Source organism: Pogona vitticeps, chromosome 3, assembly GCF_051106095.1.
Source record: "Pogona vitticeps strain Pit_001003342236 chromosome 3, PviZW2.1, whole genome shotgun sequence".
NCBI lineage: Eukaryota > Metazoa > Chordata > Lepidosauria > Squamata > Agamidae > Pogona > Pogona vitticeps.
In genome coordinates, this window is record NC_135785.1 from 158,380,488 (window position 1) to 158,403,252 (window position 22,765).

The 22,765-nt window shown below is 44.3% G+C and overlaps 1 protein-coding gene across 2 annotated transcripts in view; it reads left to right on the plus strand.

Annotated features, from left to right (window-relative positions):
- The window catches only part of OBI1 (ORC ubiquitin ligase 1), a 37,487-nt gene extending 30,355 nt beyond the window's left edge, over positions 1-7,132 (plus strand). For both annotated transcript variants that reach the window (XM_020810847.3, XM_072994677.2), the window contains one exon: positions 4,707-7,132. In XM_020810847.3, the coding sequence (XP_020666506.2) occupies positions 4,707-6,267 (1,561 nt within the window). In that variant the 3' untranslated portion in view covers positions 6,268-7,132. The remainder of the gene's footprint in view (positions 1-4,706) is intronic.
- Positions 7,133-22,765: the final 15,633 nt, after the last annotated feature.

The following is a 22,765-nucleotide window of genomic DNA, read 5'->3' on the forward strand; positions in this document are numbered from 1 at the left end:
CCCCCTGTGCAAAATGTCTCCCCGCTGTTTTTAGGATGGATTTTTCACAAGACAGGCACCGGAAAGTGGCCGCCTTATGGAGGATCTTCTCTGGACGATTAAGTATTTAGCCCACTGGAACGCATTGAGCAGGTTTCAATGGGGTTTTTTCCCACCCGCTTGACGACGATTTCACTCTACAGTGATTTCACTGGAACGGATTAACGTTGTCAAGCGAGGGACCACTGTACTCTGATCAACAGGATTTTACCCACCACCTATTTTTTTGTTATGATGATGTCTTATAATATTGTGTGTTTGTACTCTACCCTGATACCTGGCTAAAGAAAGTATAGCATAAGAAAATGTATTCATTAACGTACGTGAGACATGTGGCTAGTTGCTGTTAGCAAACAGAGAAAGGAACTAGATGAAGGTGGCAGCTCTGGTTCTCCTTGTGCTTACTAATGATCTCATACATTTCCTGGAGGAAAGGGAGTAAACTGGGTAAGAAGCCAGATTCCATTCTGGTATTTTGGATGGCATTCTCTGTAATCCTTGATAGTCAGGTTTGCTGGAGCTTTGGGAATCTAGGATTTGTGGCCAGCACTAGGCTGCCTGCACCTAGACCAAACTTTGTTTATGACCCTGGTATGAGAAAACAGAACAGGGAAAGAAAGAGGACAGGACAGAGCCCTGCCATAAGGCAGAGTGCGGCACCTGCTTCAGGAGCCATCACCTAGAGAACATCTGAGTTTCCTTCCCTTTTTGACCAGTAAACTTCATGTGCTCCTCAAATTTTAAAAAAAGATATCCAGTTTTTGATTTTTCTAGTCATCAGTAGTACAGTTGTGTTCAAAATTATTCAACCCCCACTGAAATTGAATGTTTTGGCCATTTTGACATTGATTTTGATCATTCAGTCATCTTGCTTACATTTACATGAAAGAGGCACTTGTAGGTCAGAGAAATATAACCTTAAGTTTATAATGAAATAACCACAAATGTCTTTTCTGTGCTCACATCATTATTAGTTTTTATTCAACCCCCAAGTGACATTCAATCTTAGTACTTAGTACAACATCCTTTTACAGTTATAACAGCTTTTAAACGTGAAGCATAGCTTGACACAAGTGTCTTGCAGCGATCTACGGGTATCTTCGCCCATTCTTCATGGGCAAAAGCCTCTAGTTCAGTCAAATTCTTAGGCTTGCGCACTGCAACTGCTTTCTTTAAGTCCCACCAGAGGTTCTCAATCGGATTTAAGTCTGGTGACTGCGATGGCCACTCCAAAATGTTCCAGCCTTTCCTCTGCAACCATGCTCTAGTGGACTTGGAGGTATGCTTGGGATCATTGTCCTGTTGAAAGGTCCAACGTCTCCCAAGGCTCAGGTGTGTGACGGACTGCATCACATTTTCATCCAATATCTCCTGGTACTGAAGAGAATTCATGGTACCTTGTACACGCTGAAGCTTCCCTGTACCTGCAGAAGCAAAACAGCCCCAAAGCATTATTGACCCTCCGCCATGCTTCACAGTAGGCAAGGTGTTCTTTTCGTCATATGCCTTGTTCTTCCTCCTCCAAACATAGCGTTGATCCATGGGCCCAAACAGTTCTAATTTTGTTTCATCAGTCCACAGAACACTATCCCACAACTTTTGTGGTTTGCCCACATGACTTTTGGCATACTGCAGTCGACTCTTCTTATTCTTGGGAGACAGCAAGGGGGTGCGCCTGGGGGTTCTGGCATGGAGACCTTCATTACGCAGTGTGCGCCTTATTGTCTGAGCTGAAACTTCTATACCCACATCTGACAAATCTTTTTTCAGTTCCTCAGCAGTCACACGGGGACTTTTCACCACTCTACGCTTTAGGTAGCGCACAGCAGTCGAAGTCAGCATCTTCTTTCTTCCACGACCAGGTAGCATTTCAACAGTGCCCTTTGCCTTGAATTTGCGAATGATGCTTCCTATGGTGTCTCTTGGTATGTTTAACTTCTTTGCAATCTTCTTATAGCCATTGCCCTTCCTGTGAAGACAAATCACCTCTTCTCTTGTCTTCCTGGACCATTCTCTTGACTTCACCATGTTTGTAACCACACCAGTAAATGTCTAGAAGGAGCTGAGTATCACAGTCATTTTCAAGCTGCCTAATTGGTGCTTATTATGCTTGATTGGTGCTCGGTGACATCCACAGGTGTTTTCAATACCTGATCGAAAACACCTGAATGAACCTCTCTTCTTCAGAGTGGTAGTCTTTAAGGGGTTGAATAATTGTGGCAATGAAGAAACCACAAAAGAAACATTTACTACTGTATTACATAAACAATTGATGTTATTTTAGTTGCATTTGGTTCTTTAAAACGTCCTTGTAGGATTTCATTCTGAATACAATTCCAAATGTACACTATAGTCCCTAAACCCCTTTACAGCATTGGGGGTTGAATAATTTTGAACACAACTGTATCCCTTGGGAGGTCATCCAGCACAGAAGGCTTAAGGGACACCCTTTGGGGACAGTTTAAGGGGCAATGTCTCCTTCATAGCCTTTTCTAGTTCTTTAGGGTTCTTGAGGTAGGCTTTTATCAAGGATCCAGCGTCTAGCTCTTTGGAAAGATCCCAGCAATTTCCTGTGATACCCAACCACATGTTGTGTTGGTATTGTCTTTAAAATGTGCATTCTCTGTCTCCTAGTCATGGTTCCTTTTTTTTCCCCCATACATGCAGTAAGTGCTGACTAAAATAGATATTGTTAGAAAAGCTGGGGGGAAGGGACGTATAAATAGTAGCACAGCACAACAGAGTTAAAATCAGGAGTTCAGAAGGCTGAGCCCTTCTGAAGACCTTAACCTGGTCCTGCTTGTGTTGAGTTAACAGACCCCAACTGAGGCACTAACACAGAGAAGGGCTTCTCCCCAGTTATCTTTTTCACATCCAATGGCACCTGGAGGGAAGGGTCCTTTGAAGATCACAGCATGGGAAGAGTATTCTGGAGATCATCTAGCCCAACCCAGTTCTCACAATAGGATCTGCTGTGCAGGATGCAGTCACAGTGTCTCTGACAGTTAGCTGTCCAGCCTTTGCTTAAATGCTTTGGCAAGTATTTTGTCCTGCGTCCACCGAGCAGTAACTCCCACCAGGGTGGTAGGGTAGAATCACACACCTTGCCCAAGGGGTGTCATCACACAGGGAGGGATCTCCATGATGAGAGCCTGCGGCACAACATTTACCCTGATGCCATTGTTGTCTATTCTTGTTCAGCAGTAGGATGCTGACCTCCCAGTGGAAAAGAGCTCATCTCTTCTTGAGGCCCTCTGCTGCAATGTCAAGTTCTTGTCACTCTTAGGAAGCCATTTCTAATGTTTTGCCAAAACCTGTTTCCTTGCAGTTTCCACACATTGCTTATTGGGATTTAGGGCTTTAAAGCCATTTATGACATGGGCAGGGAAACTGTAGGCCCTTGAGTGGATGTGGGCAATTACTTCCATGGTGCCTTACCATGGTTCTTGCTGGGTGACGCTAATGACAACCACAGTCAAGAAATGTGTGGGGTTTCTCTGCCCCTGATTTCAGTCCTTAACGGCACCAGCTCTTTAAATTGTGCCAGGGAATATACAAAGAACAAACAAACTTGGAAACGAAGTGATCAAGGAGGCAGCATACGCTCTTCTCAGAACACAACTCATCTCCAGTGGTTGCTGTGTTTTTGAAGTTGGCACAGGGTTCCAAAGAAACCAGCAGCACTGCAAGATTTTTTAAAAATAAAATAATTTTTTTTTACACTGCGAGCCCAGTGGAGGCTGAGTGAAAGCTGTACATCAGAGAGGAACATAATCGAAAGGCTCCAAATGAGTCTCTTTTTAAAAAAAAAATGAAAGGGGGGGGGAACCCTCTAAAGGATGATGACAATTACTGAATTTCATACTGGCATTTTTATATTTGACAAGGTGACATTGTGGATGAAATGTATATTGTAAAACGCTGCTGTGCTGTAAGAAAATGATTGAATGTAAATATTTCAAGATGTGGACCGCTGTTCAAATGTTATCATAAATCTCTGCCATTGTTTTAGGGGATAATTCTTCATGCATATTTGAGTCGAATGGATAGGTCCAGCCCCTGGAAGGGTAATCTTCTGCTTGTTATTGCCTGAGTGCTGCTAATGGTTTAATTCTCAGCTGTAGACATTTTTTGGGGGGAAATAGGTTCTGTTCTCTTTTATAATAAATGTGGAATTTTGATTCTGAGGAGCACAAAGACCCACACTTTTCAGCAGTCTTATAACATGGAGCTTTGGTTAATGTTAAAAAGCAGGGGTGTGAGGCGTCCAGTGTGAGCGCAGTACCCTTGTGTAGAAGGTTTGGCTTCATGCCCCTGTCAATGCAGTGAATCTCCGCTGATTTTGGAAGATAACAGGGCCTAGTTACTACATGGGTGGGAAAATCAAAGATTTTCAGCTAGGGCTGGGCTTGTTGAGCGTATCTGCCCCCCTCTGCCCTTTATTATGGGGTGAAAGCAAGTCACAGTTTCAACAATGGTATATACCGTCTTCTTTAGCTTTTCAGTGTTCCAGGGAGAGCCATCATTGGCCATAACCCAAGCATTGTCTGTCTGCTTCTGAACAAATGTGCCAGAGGTGTGAGTTGTTAATATGAAACTTGGGATTCCTCCACTCCCAAAGCGTCTTTAAAACCAACGTTGAATTCTGATCTGTTGGTTTCTTGCAGGTTTGGGAGGTTCACGGTCGCTGCCCTTCAGTCCAAGCTAGAACAGTCCGAGCGGGAAATGAACCGCCTGAAAAAGGCCCTGGAGAGAAGCGATGCCTACATAGAAGATTTGGAGTCACAGATTTCTCAGCTGAAGAGGGAAGGCGAGCAGAGGAAAACTGCAGATGCCGAAAGTGATGTTCCTGTTCCCATGGAGGAGAAAGAGAGTGAAGGTGCCCCCAACAAGAATGCATTGTTAGAAAGCCCAGGGGAGAGCATAGACCCCAACTGCCTGTGTGTGAACCGTCCCCCTGATGATCTTGAGCAGCCGGCACGTAGCGGACTGTTAAGCAGCAGCAATGACGTGTGTTTAAATGCAGGCAGCCAGGGTTGCTCGGATGAATCTGTAGCCCAGCAGTGTGCTGCTGGAAGGGAGGTTTTTTCGGGCTCTCAAGGGAGTCTCTTGGATATATCGGGCTCCGATATGGATACCTGTTCAGAACAAACATGGGATAAAATTGGACCCTATAAAGAAGAACTTTATGACCTTCCGGATCCATGTACGCCATTGTCTCTTAGTTGCCTCCAGTTGAACACACCCAACAACAAAGACGATCCTGTGGTGAAAGAGGAGAGCACAAGGGAGCCCCCCACCTTTCTGAGGAAACTGGAATTTGAAGACTTTGGGGAGGCATCAGATGACTGTAGCAAAGGCTCCCCACAACACAGTGCAAGCAGTTGTGAGAGTGTTGAAAACAAGGTGACTTGCTTTCCATCAGAAAAACCAGTCTTTTGGAACAGGTGCCGGCCCCACTACGATGAGAATTTGGATTTTGAAGGCTCTGAAACAAATACAGTCACCAGTGACTCCGGGGAGTCTTCATCCAAATCCAGTGAAAAATCACACAACCAGAGTGTGCCTAAGAAACTGAGTTCTGTCCGTTCTTTGGAAATGAACCGCACCCGAACGTCCAGTGAGGCATCTATGGATGCTGCCTACCTTGATAAAATCTCTGAACTGGACTCCATGATGTCTGAATCAGACAATAGTAAGAGTCCCTATTACCCTTCCAAGTCTTCTTCAGACCTGGATAATTCTTGCAAGTCAACACAATGTCCTGATCATCTGACTGAAAAAGAGAAAGGTATGAAGGAAAGAAAGGAACAAAATTCCCTCAAATGTCCTCTGCCGAGCGAACATTCGGAAGAGGGGAGCGAGTGGAAATCTACAAGTTTTTCGATCCTTTCTCCCACAGCATTAGATGTCACAGAACCTTTTCCACTCTTTGGTGGCCGGACGTCTGAAACAAATGAAATGAAACCTCAGAGCTTCTTATATCAAAGGGAGCTTTCCCCGAGCTTTCTCTTTAGTAATTCGCGCGGATCATTTGAAGAGCACAAACTTGGGCCCTCTCTTTTTAAGGTGGCGCCTGAGCTGCAAAACCTCCACAACCAACTCCAGTCTCCATGGTCATCATCCTTTGTACCAGACCGAAAAGCCAAAAGCATCCATGCATCAGCAAAAAGGAAAATTCACAACAGCCTGTCTAGCGCCAGTCCATCAAAAACCACCAAGAACTGATTCCCTTGTTGACTGACATGTTTTCTAAGCAGAAATATCTGTAGTGCCAATGTGATGATGTTCAGGTTTCCTGCCCCCACCCCCAAAATTAATTCGTCTTAGGTCCTCCTTTGACCTCAGCTTGTCTTCTACTTAAACACTGAGCGATGGAGCCCACCTGTAGCCTCTGGTTAGAGTCCCAAACTATTTTGCTGAAGATGCAGTCTTTAAAATCATTCATAGCTTGATAAATGTCTTCTGTTTTAGAGCACTTTGGATTTTGTTTTAGTATTGGGTTACATGAAGTCTTCTATCCCATGAAGAGCTGTTAAATGTCCGGTTACTGAGTGTGATAGATTTTTCAGGACAGATTCTCATTGAAACCAGTGTTTCTAGGGTAAGCGACTTATAGGAGAACATCTTAATTGCGTCTCTTAAGGAGGGATTGTGATGGCTGCTGTTGCTGAAACCAGCTTTTCTCAGAACCTGGCTTTCAGAATTAAAAATTTGCCTGCTCATATCTGCATGAGTCTCTCTCATATCTCTCTCTCCTGCATCTGTAGTGTTCAATGTGTAGCTAATAGTAAATTTCTTTGCCAAGTTTTCAGCTAGAAAAAACTGTCTCGTTGCTCAAGGCGGAGAACCCAATTATTTTTCTTCCTCCTTTTTTTCTTTTAATTAAACACCACTTTTAACCATTTCCTTTAAGGCGCCACTTGTACAAGACTGTGTGATTTGTGCCTGTGTAGTTCATAAAAATGGGTTGGTATGCTAATAGCTTGTTTACCAAATGTGCACTGAGCATTTTACATGAATACTGTACTGTTTTACATTAATACTGCATGCTTTTCTATGTGGAATGAATAAAAAGTCACAAACACCAGAATGCCTCAAATACTGCAGTAGCATTGGAGGAACCGAGAGCTTCTGCAATGAGACAATCTCACCCGAGTTTTTGTTCTGCTGTGCTCTGAGATAGAAACACATAGCCGGTTCATTCAAATAGAGTAGAAATAATGTAGGTGGTATCTTGGATTGCTTTGCATGCATCTTTCAAAATAATAGTCATTAGTAGGTGGAAAGTTAGCACTCTGCAAAATTCCCAAAGATCTGATGTGTATGAGAACTGCATTTGGTGGTTATATATTAGGATATTCGTTGTAATACTGAAGTCAAATATCATGGTTAAAAATGTCATTTGTATAATACCTTGTGTGTCCTAAGAATGTGGGAACATAACGGCGTCTGAAAGAAGGAATGGTAGGTCAAGTGAGCACTCGGGATGTTCACTGCCCTTGGCCAAAAGTGTGAAAATGGGCCAAATCAGTGGGATCTAAGAGTGACAACATGGCAGAACAAGTAACCACCAATTGCCCTAAGGCAGAGCGCTCCCTGGCAAATCCTTTAATACTTCTCCTGAGCAACCACTGTGATGCTAGGGTGGGTTTCTGCTGACTTTGCTAGGCGCTATATCAATATACATATCACCTTGCATTTCTTAGTGCTGCTGAGTGATGTGAAAGACGTGCGTTGCCACTGGTAGCTAAGATTCATATTGTAGAATTTTGTCCCACCCCACCCCCATTCTTATGCAGCACAGTGTGCTAAAGTTTAGACCACTAGGATTGAAAAAATGCATGACTGTGGATGAATTCCTCCATTCTTCTAGTGGGGACTTGGCTGACTGGGTAGCTCAGTGAATTAGGGAGGCTGGGAGTTTGGTTCCGCACTGTGCCTCCTGTGGGTAGAGTCAGACTGTGTAGCTTTGGGCAAGCTGCATAGTCCCAGGGTGCCCCATAAGAAGGGAATGGTAAGCCATTTCTGGGTACTGTCTGTTCGAAAAGGGTCACTGTAAGTCAGAACTGACAGCACACAATGAGAAGGAGGAGGATGTCAGAATCAGCGTACTTAGAAGGCTGGGTTGTCTTTGTCTCCCCCCGTTTTTACTTGCAATGGCCACTGTTTGCTTGCCATTATGCCATTGCTAGAGTAGGGTTTGTGGGCGGAAGAATGTTTTTCTGTATCACTCCCTTGAGTATTTGCATTCCACCACATGACTGACATGGATGGCAGTGGGTAGCCCCACCCTAAGTCGTGGTGGTTTGCATTTCCTGTGCATGGGGGTGTGGTATTTTGCAGAGATCCAAAAACGCATAAATGGTCTCATGAATCCGAACAAAGATCAAATTGGAATGGCACCAAAAGGGCCCTAGTCAGATTGGGCACTCGTAGGTGCATCCTTATTCAAGCAAGAAATGGATTGAGAAACTAGTACACGCTCCTAGAGAGCATTGTCCCTATAGTGTTACTAGAACAGAGAAGTGGGGCCAGCATGGCTAATCTAAAGCCGCTGAGAACTTTATTAGCAAAAGTGAAATTAATAGCCAGGGAGTAAGGAGTCATAGCCTATTTTGTAGGCAAAAGAGTGCAATTCTTTCTCTCTCTCTTTTTAAGGTCAATGGTAATGGCTTTTACTGCTGCTTTTGAGTGACCGTTTGGGAACTGCCATTGTATGTGGTCATAACAGAAGAGTGGAAAAATTATTTTTTTAAACAACTGTGACCATACCAGTGGAGGAATTCCAGAAGCTTTAGTCCAAAACAATAATAATTTCACTATATACAGTACTCAAAACCACTCCTTGGAATCAGAGGTCCAATGAAACATTGCAGCTAAATTGTTTCAGTAGCAGAGTTTATAGGAAACTCTGCTGTTCTAAATAGTAAATATTTATGCAGGAATACAGAGGGGACATGTGGGAGCCTCTTGTCAACCTGTCCCATTATTGTCCACTGTGACTGACGGCAGCACCAGGTTTTCACCATTGTCTGCCACCTGATCGTTTGAACTGGAGATGCCAGAGGGTAAAGCTGGGACCCTTTTTGCGTTCAAAGTCTGTGTTCTGCTGGTGAGCTGTGTAGTTCCTTCTCAAATGCAAGTTGGTAGTAAATGCATCTCTTTGGATAAACATGCACTTGCAACTCAGGTGTACAAAGGGTTACACAAATGGGAACTGCAGCATTAACATATCTTCTTTAAATGCAGATCTTTCTCTTTCATGACCCACTCAAGGGCATAACGTATGCCTCATGTTCATCTCTGTGCACGTTGTTTAAATATTTAATAATGTACAGTTTGCACACAGGCTAGTGTGTATTGAAATCGTTACTACAAATGAAGGAAGGGCTACACCGGCTACACAAACATATTTTGTCTAGTCTCCTCTCTCCCCTTCCCCCCCCCCCCCCGGTTCGGCAGTGTCTAAAATCAGCACTGTCCTATTTCGAAGCCACCTATGTAATTCCCGGATTGCTGCATCACCCAACCCAGAGTAGCTGTATGTCGTCCTTAATAGTGTCTTGATTTTGTAGACCTATATGCTGAGGCTATTTCCCAGCAGTAGCAGTTGCCAAATGTGGCTTGTTACAACATTGGCTCTTAGACTCTGTTTGCCTTCCCATGTGGAGCTTAGACCATGTTTCTTAGTTTCCCAATTGATTACTCAGGAGCCAGTAGTCAAGGTTAACAGTGTGGTGTGTCCTGCCACCTGTGCAGTCCCAGAGTGCCACCAGAAAAAGGGAGTAGCAAATCAATTTTGCCTACTTGATACCTAGAAAATACTATCCTTTGGAATCACCTGAATGACATATTATCTTTAAGTATTAGCTTTGGTTTGTCTCTCAAGAAGCTCTTTCAACGGGGTTACTCCCGAGCAGACCTATGCAGAACAGGCACTGTGGGCTTGAAAGCTGCTGAACCTGGATCTATTCTTTGGACAGAATATTTTGTATGCTTGGTGGAAAATGTCCATTGAAATGGCTGATAGTGTTATCCTAGACATGTTTACTCCAAAGCAAGTGGTACCATTTTCAGGGAAGCTTGTCCATTTCTCAGGTCGACATGCACCAACCTGCAGCCCAAGAAGATAAACTGACCTCAGGTTTCAGATCTCACCTCTGCCACACACACACTTTGGTTCGGATCCTGACTGCCTTTCCTAGGGAGTAAGCTCCACTGGACATAGTCATGGTTACTGCTGAGTAAGCATTCATAGAGTTGCACTCAGGCACTGTTACCCAAGCCACAGTGCTGTTAGTGTCAGCCTCCAGTTTGCAATAAAGGACTTGATCTACCTTGTAGGATTCTTTGTTAGACTTGGAAAAAGATACAGTAATGTGTGTGAAATGCTTGGAACCCTGTGAAGTGCCCTGCAGATGGGCCCTTACCTCCCGGGGAGCATGTTTTGCCCTGGCATGCTGGAATTCTGAACCATGCTTGTTACTTGTTGCAAAGTCTCAGCCTGCCGTCCTTGTTGGGTTATCCAGACTTGTTCTTGCAGAACATTCTGTTGCTCAGCTAGAGGTCATGCTAATCAGTCCTGGCTCTCTGAGGCCCTGGGCAGCCATTGTTCAGCAATTCCCAGGCTAGATGGAGAGTCCCCACGTTGGGAACCGCTGTGAGCTCTGCCAACACTTCCCTGGTTGGCAGGTGGTCCCTCCACCATGTCCAGATCAATGGAGGTCACACCAGCTTGTACAAAAACAACAGGCTTTATTGAAACTTGGGAGGGGAACTCAACCATCAGCAACTTTGTGGACAGTCCAGTCCCAAGGCTAGTTGACTCCACTAGCCCTGGTTCAATCCTTCTCTTTACAATTCCCCCCGCCCCCAGTTGACTCAGACTGGGGGAATCCACATTTCATCTCAATGGTGGGTACCACTGGCCTCCAAAGTTTGAGGCCCAGAGATGCAAAGTCCAGTAGAATCGCAATGAGGGCAGGGCAAAGTACCAGGGGCCCCTGCTCCTTGGCTCACTGCTCTTTCTGAGTCCTGCTACAGTTCCTCCTGCTGACAGTGCAGCTTAGCCTTCCGGTGCTGCCATGTCCAACACTGCAGTTGCATTGGGGTAGACTCTCCTCTTTGAGTATCCCCAGGGGTTTGGAGTCTTGTCTGGGCATGGTTTTTTTTGCCCAGTAATTAGGATGAGGGGTTGAGCAAGAGTATTGGTGTTGAGGCCCTTCATTCTTCAGGACCTGCAACTCCACAATTTTTTCCATCCACAGATTCTCCTTGATTACATAGTCCCACTCCTGGGAAGACCCAGGGGTCTCAGTATCCACTTTCTCAGCTTGATACACTCCCCCCTCCCCCCGTTCCTCTGCAGCATCCTCCCAAGTCTAGCCAACACAGGTGTACTTCATTGTGATGCCACTAGATTATTGAGAGAAAGCGTGTTTGGTCTATCCATCCAGTTAGTGTCAGAATTACCACAGCACAATTAATATATCAGATAATTTCTCTTGATAAAACAGACAGAAGAGCCTCGTGGCGCAGTGGTTAAACCGCTGTACTGCAGGCAAAACTGTGCTCACAACCTAGGGTTCAATCCCAGGTAGCCGGCTCAAGGTTGACTCAGCCTTCTATCCTTCCGAGGTCGGTAAAAAGAATACCCAGCTCGCTGGAGGGGGGGGCAATGTGTAGCCTGCATAATGAACTTTTAAACCGCCCAGAGAGTGCTTGAAGCACTATGGGGCGGTATACAGTATAAGCAGCATGCTTTTGCTTTGCAATGTCAAGAGCATTTGGGGCAACTAGCATCAAATACATATTGAGGGACATAAAGTACCCTGAGATAGATGCGAAGTCGCCTGTTTCTCTCTGTACTCATAAAACACTGTGCTGTTGCAAAAGCCCCATTTTCTTAGGTTCATCTTAGTTCTGACAACTCCAGTCCATAGACTTATCAAGTGACTTCCAGATAACCCAAATCTCTATGAAATCAGGAGCCAGAATTTCTTCTATTTCCATTCATTTTACAAGATTAGTTCTTCTTTCCACATTATAGTTCTGGCATTCTTTGCTGTTCTTTCAGGATTCATAGATGTTCTGACAAAACTGTTCCTTGATTTTAATCTGGGAGGGGGAGGGTGGCAGCCAAAGAGTGGGTGTGCATTTGATGCAGATGCTTTGAATCTTTCACCGTTAGCTGCTAACTCTGTCACTGGATGCAATGTGTTGGCTTGATTATTAATTATTTGTGGGAGAGTCCTGATCAGGGATGCCTTTTAGTAGCTTCAGTGGTGTTACCTGTAGGCATTTAAACCCACCTGGTTTCTCTATTCTCTGGAGCAATAAACCAGACAGAGGTTGATCTGAAAAGTAAAAATTGGTTTCCAAGATTTCATTAGAAAATACATAGACAGGAAAACCTGATCCTAATCTAGATAGCTGCCCTTGTGCTTGACTGGAGTACATGGTCTCAGGAGGGGGAAAGAGAGGTCCATAACTGCGCCCTCAAGAGAGAGATTCAGAGGATGAGTGGGAAAATCAGACTGATTGATGGAGACATGAAATGGAAAATTTTGTACTTTTGAGGGGGGGGGAATAAGGTGGAAAAATAGCTAATGAAAAGGACAGACTCAAGCTGCTCTAGCACCAAGTACCCCTATTGATATTTGTGACAGAGAAGTGATGTTACCAGAAGAATCTTCCAACATAATGCCTGCTAGGTAACTGATTTTATCAAAAGGTGTTGGCTTCAGGCACTGATTCTAAAGCTTTCATTGAGTACCCCGTCTACCTGCTAACACCCAGGTGGCATATTCACTTACAGAGTGACATAGGACGAAGGATATTGTTCGTAGCATTTGTGGTTGTGTGCCCCAACTGATTCCATGGGGGATGTGGAAGGAGCCTCCCCGAAGAATGTGAGGAACACACGACAGTGACCTGTCAGTTGATCCTTCCGTTCTGGAAGCACCATTGGATGGATGTGTGGTACAACCGACTAAGAACAACTTACTGGACACTGTCAGTGAGACCATTGAACCTAGTATTAAAGCAGAGCTCGGTTACATGCAGGAGGTTTCCTCGCTCAGACCAGAGGTCAATTCTGCAGCCAGGTTCCCAGATTTTAAATAGTCTCCTGTCATCAGTTACTGTATGGAAATAGCTGGAGAAGAAACTTGCAGACTAGGTTAGATGGGACGCTCCTCCAGCCACACCTGGCCTGAAAGATGGAGAGTTTCCAACCCTAGTTAAACCCTACTCTCGCATGTGACCCCCATCCCAGCCATCTGTATCTTCATTTAGAAGTGGAAGTGGTTTCTGTAGGACTCCCTCTCGAGGAAGAGTCCTAAGGTTACACACAGCTTCGCAGCTGCCCAGTTTGGGTTGGATCATATCCAAGAATGTGGTGATGGTGATTGTTTGCTTGGCTGTTTAAGTTATTTTTCCTAATAGCAAAGGGGCACCTCAGTGTTGTTTCCGGTCCCTTTTGACTCCCACAACAGTGGTGGGAAAAATTAAGTGGAGGAAGGGGACAGGAAATGCACTCCAAAGGCTAAGGCCCTTATCCTAATTCCTTTGAAATGCCTTTACAGTACATCACCATGAGGCTGTCACTCTTGCCCTTTAAAAAAAGCCTGTCTGTGTGAAGTGAAATATGGTAAAAGTTTGCCTTTCAGAGATTTCAGGCAAATATATTCCACTAAGGTGTCTTTTCATTTCTCAGTCTCTGGATTAAGAAAGTAAATAAAGAAATTAGGAGGACAAGCACTGCTGTGATGGTACAGATACGGAAACCTCTAATAAAATGTTGAATTTTAGGGAAACAGGGTGACATCTGTTCTATTAAGACTGTTGAGTATGAGCAAATATGTATTCTTAAAAATAACATACTAAACTTATCGCACCATTTATTCGGCCTGTGCTAGTCTAGTAGAAGAGAGTTTAAATTGTGCAGGGCACCTTAGCCCATACACATAATAAAGTGATAGAGTGGAAGCACTTTTTTCTGAAAGCTGCATTATTTATTTTATTTAATACCATTGCTTTCTCTTATGAGGATGCCAAAAATAAAATTTACTCTTAGAAGACAGAGAAATCCAGGACTTGGGGTGGTATCTCTTAAAAAAAACCCAAAAAGCTGAAATAAACATTCCTTTCCCTCTACCCAGTCCGCTAAACTTCTTACATGAGGAAAAAGTAATTCATTTATAATTTAATTCATTTATTTGTGAATATTTATAAACTATTTACATCTGAAGATTTCAAAGCAGCGTGCAACAATAATAAAATATGCAATGTAAAGCAATATGTACAAGACCTACATTTGTGTATTGACATTCATATGCTGCCCCATAGCAAACAGTTCCCAGGGTGACTTAATTTCTTACACATATACTGTTCCTGTTCCAGGCTGGGGGAAGGGAGCTTAGTTGTTTGGCAGTCCTGGAATAATTATACCTTCATTCCTTGAGTAAGCTAATGACCATCTGGCATTATGGTCTCCATGTTTCAGCTGAGGCTGACTGAGAGGTAGAGGCATACAAAGACTGTCTAACAACGGTTTTAAGATCCTGCTCCTTTTTTACTGGCAAAGTAGAACATCATAGAATCAAGTAGTCCACTAATGGTAGCACACGTACTATAGATAAGAATTGTTGGATAACTCAGTGCTTTAGGTCTCTGGTTACAGAGCCAGAGGTTGAGAGTTCAATTCCCCGGTGTGCCTCCTTGACAGGGGTAGGACTCCATGATCCGCAGGGTCTCTTCCACCTCTGCAGTTCTAAGATGATGATGGTGGTGGTGTTATTTCAGATGAACTCATTTCACTGCCAACATCTGGAGGCTCAAGTTCACAATCCCAGATGGACAACTAGGGATTACGTCATCAGGATTGCACATTAAATCAGATGAAACCATCATGTACTCACAATAAAAACAGCTATGTGTGAGGCTGTTTACAATTCTGCCCCAGCTCCTCCATGAAGCTCATCGGGGATTACATAGTTCTATTTGTTTTTAATCTACATCACATCCCTGTGAAGTGAATTAAGCTATTGGACTCGGAATGACCCAAGGTCACCTGGTACATTTCTGGATAACTTTGGGAGTTCAGCAAAGGTCCTCTTAGTCCTAGTCCAACTAGTGCACCGTGTTGGTACGATAAAACATATAAAACACAAAGCATACCACAGGCTTCAGCAACAAAGGCCAGTTTAGTTCCGTTGCCCTGCAAAACCCAAACTTAATATTCCATTGAACCCATGGAATATACATAAATGCTGAGTCACCAGCAGTTGATTCAATCGACCCCCTTTAAATTAGCTGAGGGCCAGTTGATTTGGGATGCTCCATTTTAATCACTATCATCAAATAAAATTCCAGATTAAATTAAAAGCAGATGTGCATGTGCTAAAGTTGGCTTTCTGTTTCTGCACTGTAACTTTGAAGATTATAAATCTTATTTTCCTACTTCTCTGTCTTTTGACAGGGTCAGGTAAAAACAATTCCTCTTCTGAAGCTGAACACAAGAAGCACAAGGGACCAACAATTGAAGAAGAGACTTGCTTCGTGATTCAGATTGCTCTTCTACTCCCATTCACCTGGGAAGTGTACTCAAGGGACTTACTTCTGAGTACACATGTCCAGGAGACTGTTGGCAAGGCATGACTTCCATCCTTTCTCTGCTCTGTCTTATGATGCCACCGGGAGCAGCTTGCTCCATCTAGCCTACTTAAGTAGCATAAAAAACATTAATTTTACAAGACAACGTATGAGAAGTTGAGATCATCTAGGAAATGGACTTGATATTGGAACTACACTCTATGACAGCGTAGAATGAAAGCATTGTTATTCTTTTCCTCTGTATATATAAAGGTCTCGCATCAGTTTAGAGAGCCAGTATAAAGACCACTTATTGAAATCCTAAAATTCTATGAGTAATTGGGAATAAACTGATGGATTCGAATGGGGTTTTTGAAAACACACACATCAGGTGGACAATAGCATTTTGTAGTTCCGTATGTCACCTAATATGCTGGGAGCAATGACATGCTCGCTTGATCACGAGCAAGAGACAGGGTGATCAACCAGTCAATGGGGTCTTGCTGCAACCAGAGATCCTAACACAGTAACAACCATAATGACACAGTATTGGCATCAATGTAGATTCAAGAATGATGTGGCAATCTGCAGAGGCATTTCTTTTTGTTCAGAATTGTACGGCATTGAACTGTTCCAGGAAGAGATGCATGTTACATAACAGCACTGATGTTACCTGTCTGTCATGGGTTTGGAGGGAAAGTTCCATCCTATGGGGAGTGGAAGGCGGGACATCAGGAGGAGGGGCTGTACTGTATAAATATGTGATGCCTGTGTGGTGAAGAGTAGATGCTGAGACAGACTGTGAGACACTGGGTTGGGACGAAGCAGCAGCTGGGGAAGAAGAAGCTGTTGTGGGAGTCTGGGTGTCTGACAGGGTACTACTGTGTGTCAGAGTACCAACCTGATAAGTTCAGGTGTCTGTGGGTTAGCCAGAACTGATGGGTTCAGGGTCTGTGCTTTAAGTTAAAGGTTCTAGGTGAACCAAACTGTATGCTTGTGTGTGTGAGAATAAGCCACGTTACTTTATTTTATTCACCTGATCGTTTTATTTACCCTGTTTGTATTTAAAATAAACCTTATTCTTTTGTTGTTTAAAAATCCATCCCTGGTCTGTGTGACTTCTTAAAGGGAATGGTTGGTGGCAGCTTAGTGTAACTGTGTGACAGATCCCAGTAGGTCTGGGTTTGTCACATTGATTGGTGTCCAGCGTGTGGGATACGACTGGTCCAGTTGTCCAGCGGTCCAGCAAAGCCTTGGCAAGTGTGCCCAGAGCAAGGGGGGTCTAGTCAGGGACAGTTTGAGGCGCGTAGGTAATCTTCTAGGTGTACCTCACGGGGAGGTGCGCTAGTAGAAGAACGTGCCAACTGGGGAGACTTAGATTAAGGTGCTCTGAGGCAGCCTAGTTTTGGCGGGAAAAAGCTGAGGCAAATCTGCGTAGCAACAGTGAGCTAGCTTGCCAGCTGAGAGGCCCAGCAGAGGGGGGTAGGCTCTGACTCGATACTGTTGCAAGTTAGTGCTGAAGAACAGCAGCAATCTCTGGGGAGAGCTGGTTCTGAGGCAAAAAAGGAAAAAAGTGGTCGTTTTATTCTGGGGCTTGACTTTTTAAAGCAGCCTGTTCTGAGGGGGGATTATGCCCTTGACTCGAAGCCAAGTAGCAGACATGAGTGAAGTGAAAGACCCCCAGATTGACCAAGGTTCTGAGGATGAATTTGGCTCAGTGCAAGGTGACAGCACAGGAGAGCAGGACCCAGAACTCAGAAAATTGCTCATAGCCCAACAGCATGAACTGAGGATGAGGCAATTGGAAAAAGAAGAAAGATTAGAGAGAGAGAAAATTGCTCTGGAAAAAGAAAGAATGGCGTTTGAATTAAGAAAACTGGAAATGATGAACCAGAACAATAATAACAATAGGGATTCTGAGGGAGGCCAATTGTCTAAGGCTGACCTGAAGAAATTCCCTGTGTACCACAAGGGAGATTGTCCTGAGGTGTTCTTTTCCTTAGTGGAAAGAGCGTTTGTGGACTTCTCAGTGAGGGAAACTGAGAAGATGACCATCATGCGATCTTTAATCAGTGGTAGCCTTGCTGAAGTTTATGCCGAGATGCCTGAGGAACTGATGAAAGATTTTGCAGAGTTCAAAAAACTGGTGTTTGCAAGACATGGGATAAATGCAGAGCAGCTGAGACAAAGATTCAGGTCCCTTACCAAGAAGCCAGAACAGACTTTTACCCAAGTGGGGGCCCAATTGGTGAGGCTGCTTGAGAAATGGCTATCGCAGGAGGGGACAGAGACCTATGAACAGCTTAAAGACTTGATAGCCCTGGAACAGTTCTATTCAGTTCTGCATGGGGAATTGAAATTCCAGGTGAGGGAAAGGAAACCGAAATCTGTGGCAGCAGCCGCAGAAATCGCAGATTTTATTTCTCAAATAAGAAAGCCCTTGGGTGAGGGGAAATCTGTAGGTAAACCCAAAGAAACCTACAGCAAGTACTCTCAGGGACCAGGGAAAAGCCAGCAAGGGGGAGGGGCCCATGGTGAAGGGAAGCCCTCAGACATGAAACCAAGACCTCAGATTTTGGAGGGAAAACCAAAACAAGATGAGAGAGAATCAAAATACACTAGAAAATGTTATTTCTGTCAGGGAAAGGGTCATCTAATCTCAGATTGTGAGAAATTGAAGCAGCTAAAAGGAATGGTGCCTCAGAATTCTAGTGGGACCAAGCCAAAAGCTGTGTTCTGTGTCCAGAAAGAGCAAGGCTCAGTGTCACTGAGGGAGCCGGTTGCCATGGCTACTCAGTCTGGAACAGCTACCGCTGCTGATCAGGCTGAGGACAATGGTCCTCTTCTGGAGGTAAAGCGCTGCTTGCTGATAAAAACAGATTCTCAGTTGTTTGAGACAGCAGGGGTGGACGTAGGAATACTTGACTGCCAGTATAGGGGGCTGCGGGACACTTGTTCCCAGGTAACCCTGTGCCATCCAGATATCATCCCTAGGGAGTTTATAATCCCAAATGAGAGCATGAAGGTGGCAGGGATTGAGGGGCAGATAATCTCTCTGCCAGTAGCAGAGGTACCTGTCAACTTTCAAGGCTGGAGGGGAGATTGGCGGATAGCGATTTCATCGACTCTGCCAGCAGCCGTGCTCGTGGGAAATGACCTGGCTGAACATGTGAAACGGGTGCTAGTGATTACACGCTCACAAGCCACCACAGGGACAGTTCAGGGGGGTAATGATGAGCCAGAGACGGAAGCAGGTGGGGGGAGTTCAGAAGCTGTGGTGGAAACCTTAACCACAGACAGCAGATTTGGACGGGAGCAAAAGGCAGACGCCACTCTCCAAAAGTGTTTTGAACAGGTGACTGACGCCCAGCTAACACCTGAAACCCCAGTGAGATTTCTGGAGAAAAAGGGGATTTTATATAGAGAAACCCTGAGGAATATCTCAAAAGGGGGAGATGGGATCAGGAGTCAGCTAGTGGTACCTGAAAAGTATCGCCCCATGATCTTACAAAGGGGTCACTCTGACATGTTTGCTGCACACTTAGGGGTGAAAGGGCCCCTTGATTTGATCAAGCAAGGTTGGGAGCAGATCACCCAAAATGACCCACAAGACGTTGTGACATACATAGACACCTTGATGAATGACCTAAAGAGAAGTCTAGAGCTGGCAGCAGAAAACCTGCAAGCTCAGAAGGTCAGACAGAAAACATGGTATGACCACAAAGCTAGAGAGAGGCACTTTGACCCAGGGGAGGAAGTGCTTTGGCTTAGGCCCTGCAGAGAGAATAAACTGCAGCTCAAATGGGCAGGACCATATAGGGTCATTTCCAAGATGTCAGACCTGAACTACCTAATAGAGCAGGAGGAGAACCAAGCAAGGAGGGTGGTTCATGTGAATGCCCTAAAACCCTACTACAGAGGGGAACAGAGGGTTTTATTCGCGATAAAAGCAGCTGAGAGTGAGGAAGCGGAATTACCCTTCTGGGAGGGTAGAGGGGAAGTAAAATACAACCCAGAGGAGGTAAAGATCAGTCCTGCACTCACCCAAGACCAGCAGCAAGAACTAAAAATGCTGCTTAGTAAATATCAACAGGTGTTTTCCAACAAGCCGGGGATAGTGAAGGGAGTGATGCATCGGATCCATACAGGGGATGCACCCCCGCAGGCAGTATCCCCATACCGAGTAACGGGACCCTATAGGGACAAGGTGCGGAAGGAGCTGGACGAGATGCTTAGGGAGAACATAATCGTCCCCTCTTCTAGTCCTTGGTCCTCTCCGATAGTCCTTGTGGACAAGCCTGATGGGAGCATTAGGTTTTGTGTTGATTACAGGAAATTAAACCGTGTAACCACTCCTGATGCCTACCCAATGCCCAGGCTAGACAACCTGATTGAAACCATAGGGGGTTGTCGGTTCATCTCATCATTGGACCTGGTAAAGGGATATTGGCAATTAAGAATTGATCCCAGGGATCAAGAAAAGACTGCCTTTTGCAGCCCTTTTGGTCTCTATGAGTTTCGAGTCCTGAGCTTTGGTCTCAGAAATGCACCAGCCACATTCCAAAGGCTGATGGACCAGACCTTGGCAGGGCTCAGTGACTTTACAGTGGCCTACATTGACGACATAGGGATCTTCAGTAATACCTGGGAAGATCACCTGATACACCTGGAGTTAGTGCTGCAGAGGTTAAGTGCAGCAGGGCTAACAGTAAAGGCCAGCAAGTGTCAGCTGGGTAGCCCAGAAATAAAATACTTGGGTCACATGGTAGGGGGAGGAATGATAAAACCCCTGGAGGCCAAAATAGAAGCTGTTCGTGATTGGCCTAGACCCAACACCAAGAAAAAAGTCAAATCATTTCTTGGGTTGGTGGGCTACTACAGAAAGTTCATCCCGAGGTTTAGCGAGATTGCGGCTCCGCTGACCGATCTGACGAGGAAGAAGGCTGATGACCGCATCCCGTGGACCAGCAACTGTGAGGCGGCGTTCCAGAGGTTGAAGGAGGCGCTAATCAACTATCCAGTCCTGCGTGCTCCAGACTTCGACCGGGAGTTCATCATCTACACCGATGCGTCTAACAGCGGGGTAGGAGCAGTTCTGTGCCAAGAGGATGAGAATGGTGACCAGCATCCAGTGTCCTACCTGAGTAGGAAACTTCAAAAAGGTGAGAGACATTTGGCAACCGTGGAGAAGGAGTGTTTGGCCATAGTCTACGCGATCCAGAAGGCCAAGCCTTACATCTGGGGAAGACATTTTGTTCTGTGTACTGACCATTCACCATTGCAATGGTTAAAGACAATGAAAACCCACAATAGCAAACTTATGAGGTGGGCTTTGAACTTACAGGACTATGACTTTGAAGTGAAGGTGGTCAGAGGGTCAGTGAACTGTGTTGCTGACGCCTTATCAAGAAGACCTGAAGACTGAAGACGGCGAAAGAACATGGACTATATGTATATAATGAAAACAAAAAGTTAAAATGTACCTGGTTTTAAATTGGTTTGTATTAATAAAGGTAAATTGGTGTAATGTATATGGTAAATGTTTAAATGCCTATTTGAAATGGTTAACTTGGAGTGTAAGTATATGTAAGTATTATATGGTATGTATAAATGTTGTTGTGTATTTTATGCAGGTTGGTTTTTTGGTGAAAAGCACTTTTAGCTTTCCCCCTACAAAACAACTTTTAAAGAGGGGAGGTGTTACATAACAGCACTGATGTTACCTGTCTGTCATGGGTTTGGAGGGAAAGTTCCATCCTATGGGGAGTGGAAGGCGGGACATCAGGAGGAGGGGCTGTACTGTATAAATATGTGATGCCTGTGTGGTGAAGAGTAGATGCTGAGACAGACTGTGAGACACTGGGTTGGGACGAAGCAGCAGCTGGGGAAGAAGAAGCTGTTGTGGGAGTCTGGGTGTCTGACAGGGTACTACTGTGTGTCAGAGTACCAACCTGATAAGTTCAGGTGTCTGTGGGTTAGCCAGAACTGATGGGTTCAGGGTCTGTGCTTTAAGTTAAAGGTTCTAGGTGAACCAAACTGTATGCTTGTGTGTGTGAGAATAAGCCACGTTACTTTATTTTATTCACCTGATCGTTTTATTTACCCTGTTTGTATTTAAAATAAACCTTATTCTTTTGTTGTTTAAAAATCCATCCCTGGTCTGTGTGACTTCTTAAAGGGAATGGTTGGTGGCAGCTTAGTGTAACTGTGTGACAGATCCCAGTAGGTCTGGGTTTGTCACAATGCATACTGTGCTCACTTTCAACATTACTTTTAGAAAGTAATTGGTTCTTGTCATAGATTGAAAATAGATTTGAGAAGTAATTATAGTTATAGTTGCTGTTTTTCAAAAGTACTTCATTTTTCAAAAGTAACTAAAACAGTTGATTTAAAATAAATATCTGAATATTACTGTGGCAAACCCAGACCTACTGGTATCTGTCACACAGTTACACTAAGCTGCCACCAACCATTCCCTATAAGAAGTCACACAGACCAGGGATGGATTTTTAAACAATAAAAAGAATAAGGTTTATTTTAAATACACACAGGCAAAATAAAACAATCAGGTGAATAACATAAAGTAACGTGGCTTATTCTCACTCATACAAGCATACAGTTTGGTTCACCCAGAACCTTAACTTAAAGCACAGACCCTGAACCTATCAGTTCTGGCTAACCAACAGACACCTGAACCTATCAGGTTGGTACTCTGACACACAGTAGTACCCTGTCTGACACACAGACTCCCACACCAACTCCTTCTTCCCAGCTGCTGCTTCGTCTGCTTAGCTTCTCCACACACGCATCACATATTTATACAGTACAGCCCCTCCTCCTGATGTCCCGCCTTCCACTCCCCATAGGATGGAACTTTCCCTCCAAACCCATGACAGACAGGTAACATCAGTGCTGTATGTAACACCTCCCCTCTTTAAAAGTTGTTTTGTAGGGGGAAAGCTAAGGTGCTTTTCACCAAAAAACAACCTGAATAAAACATACAACAACAGTTATACATACCATATAATACTTACATATACTTACATTCCAAGTTAACCATAGCAAATATGCATTTAAACATTTTCCATATACATTACATCAATTTACCTTTATTTATACAAACCAAATT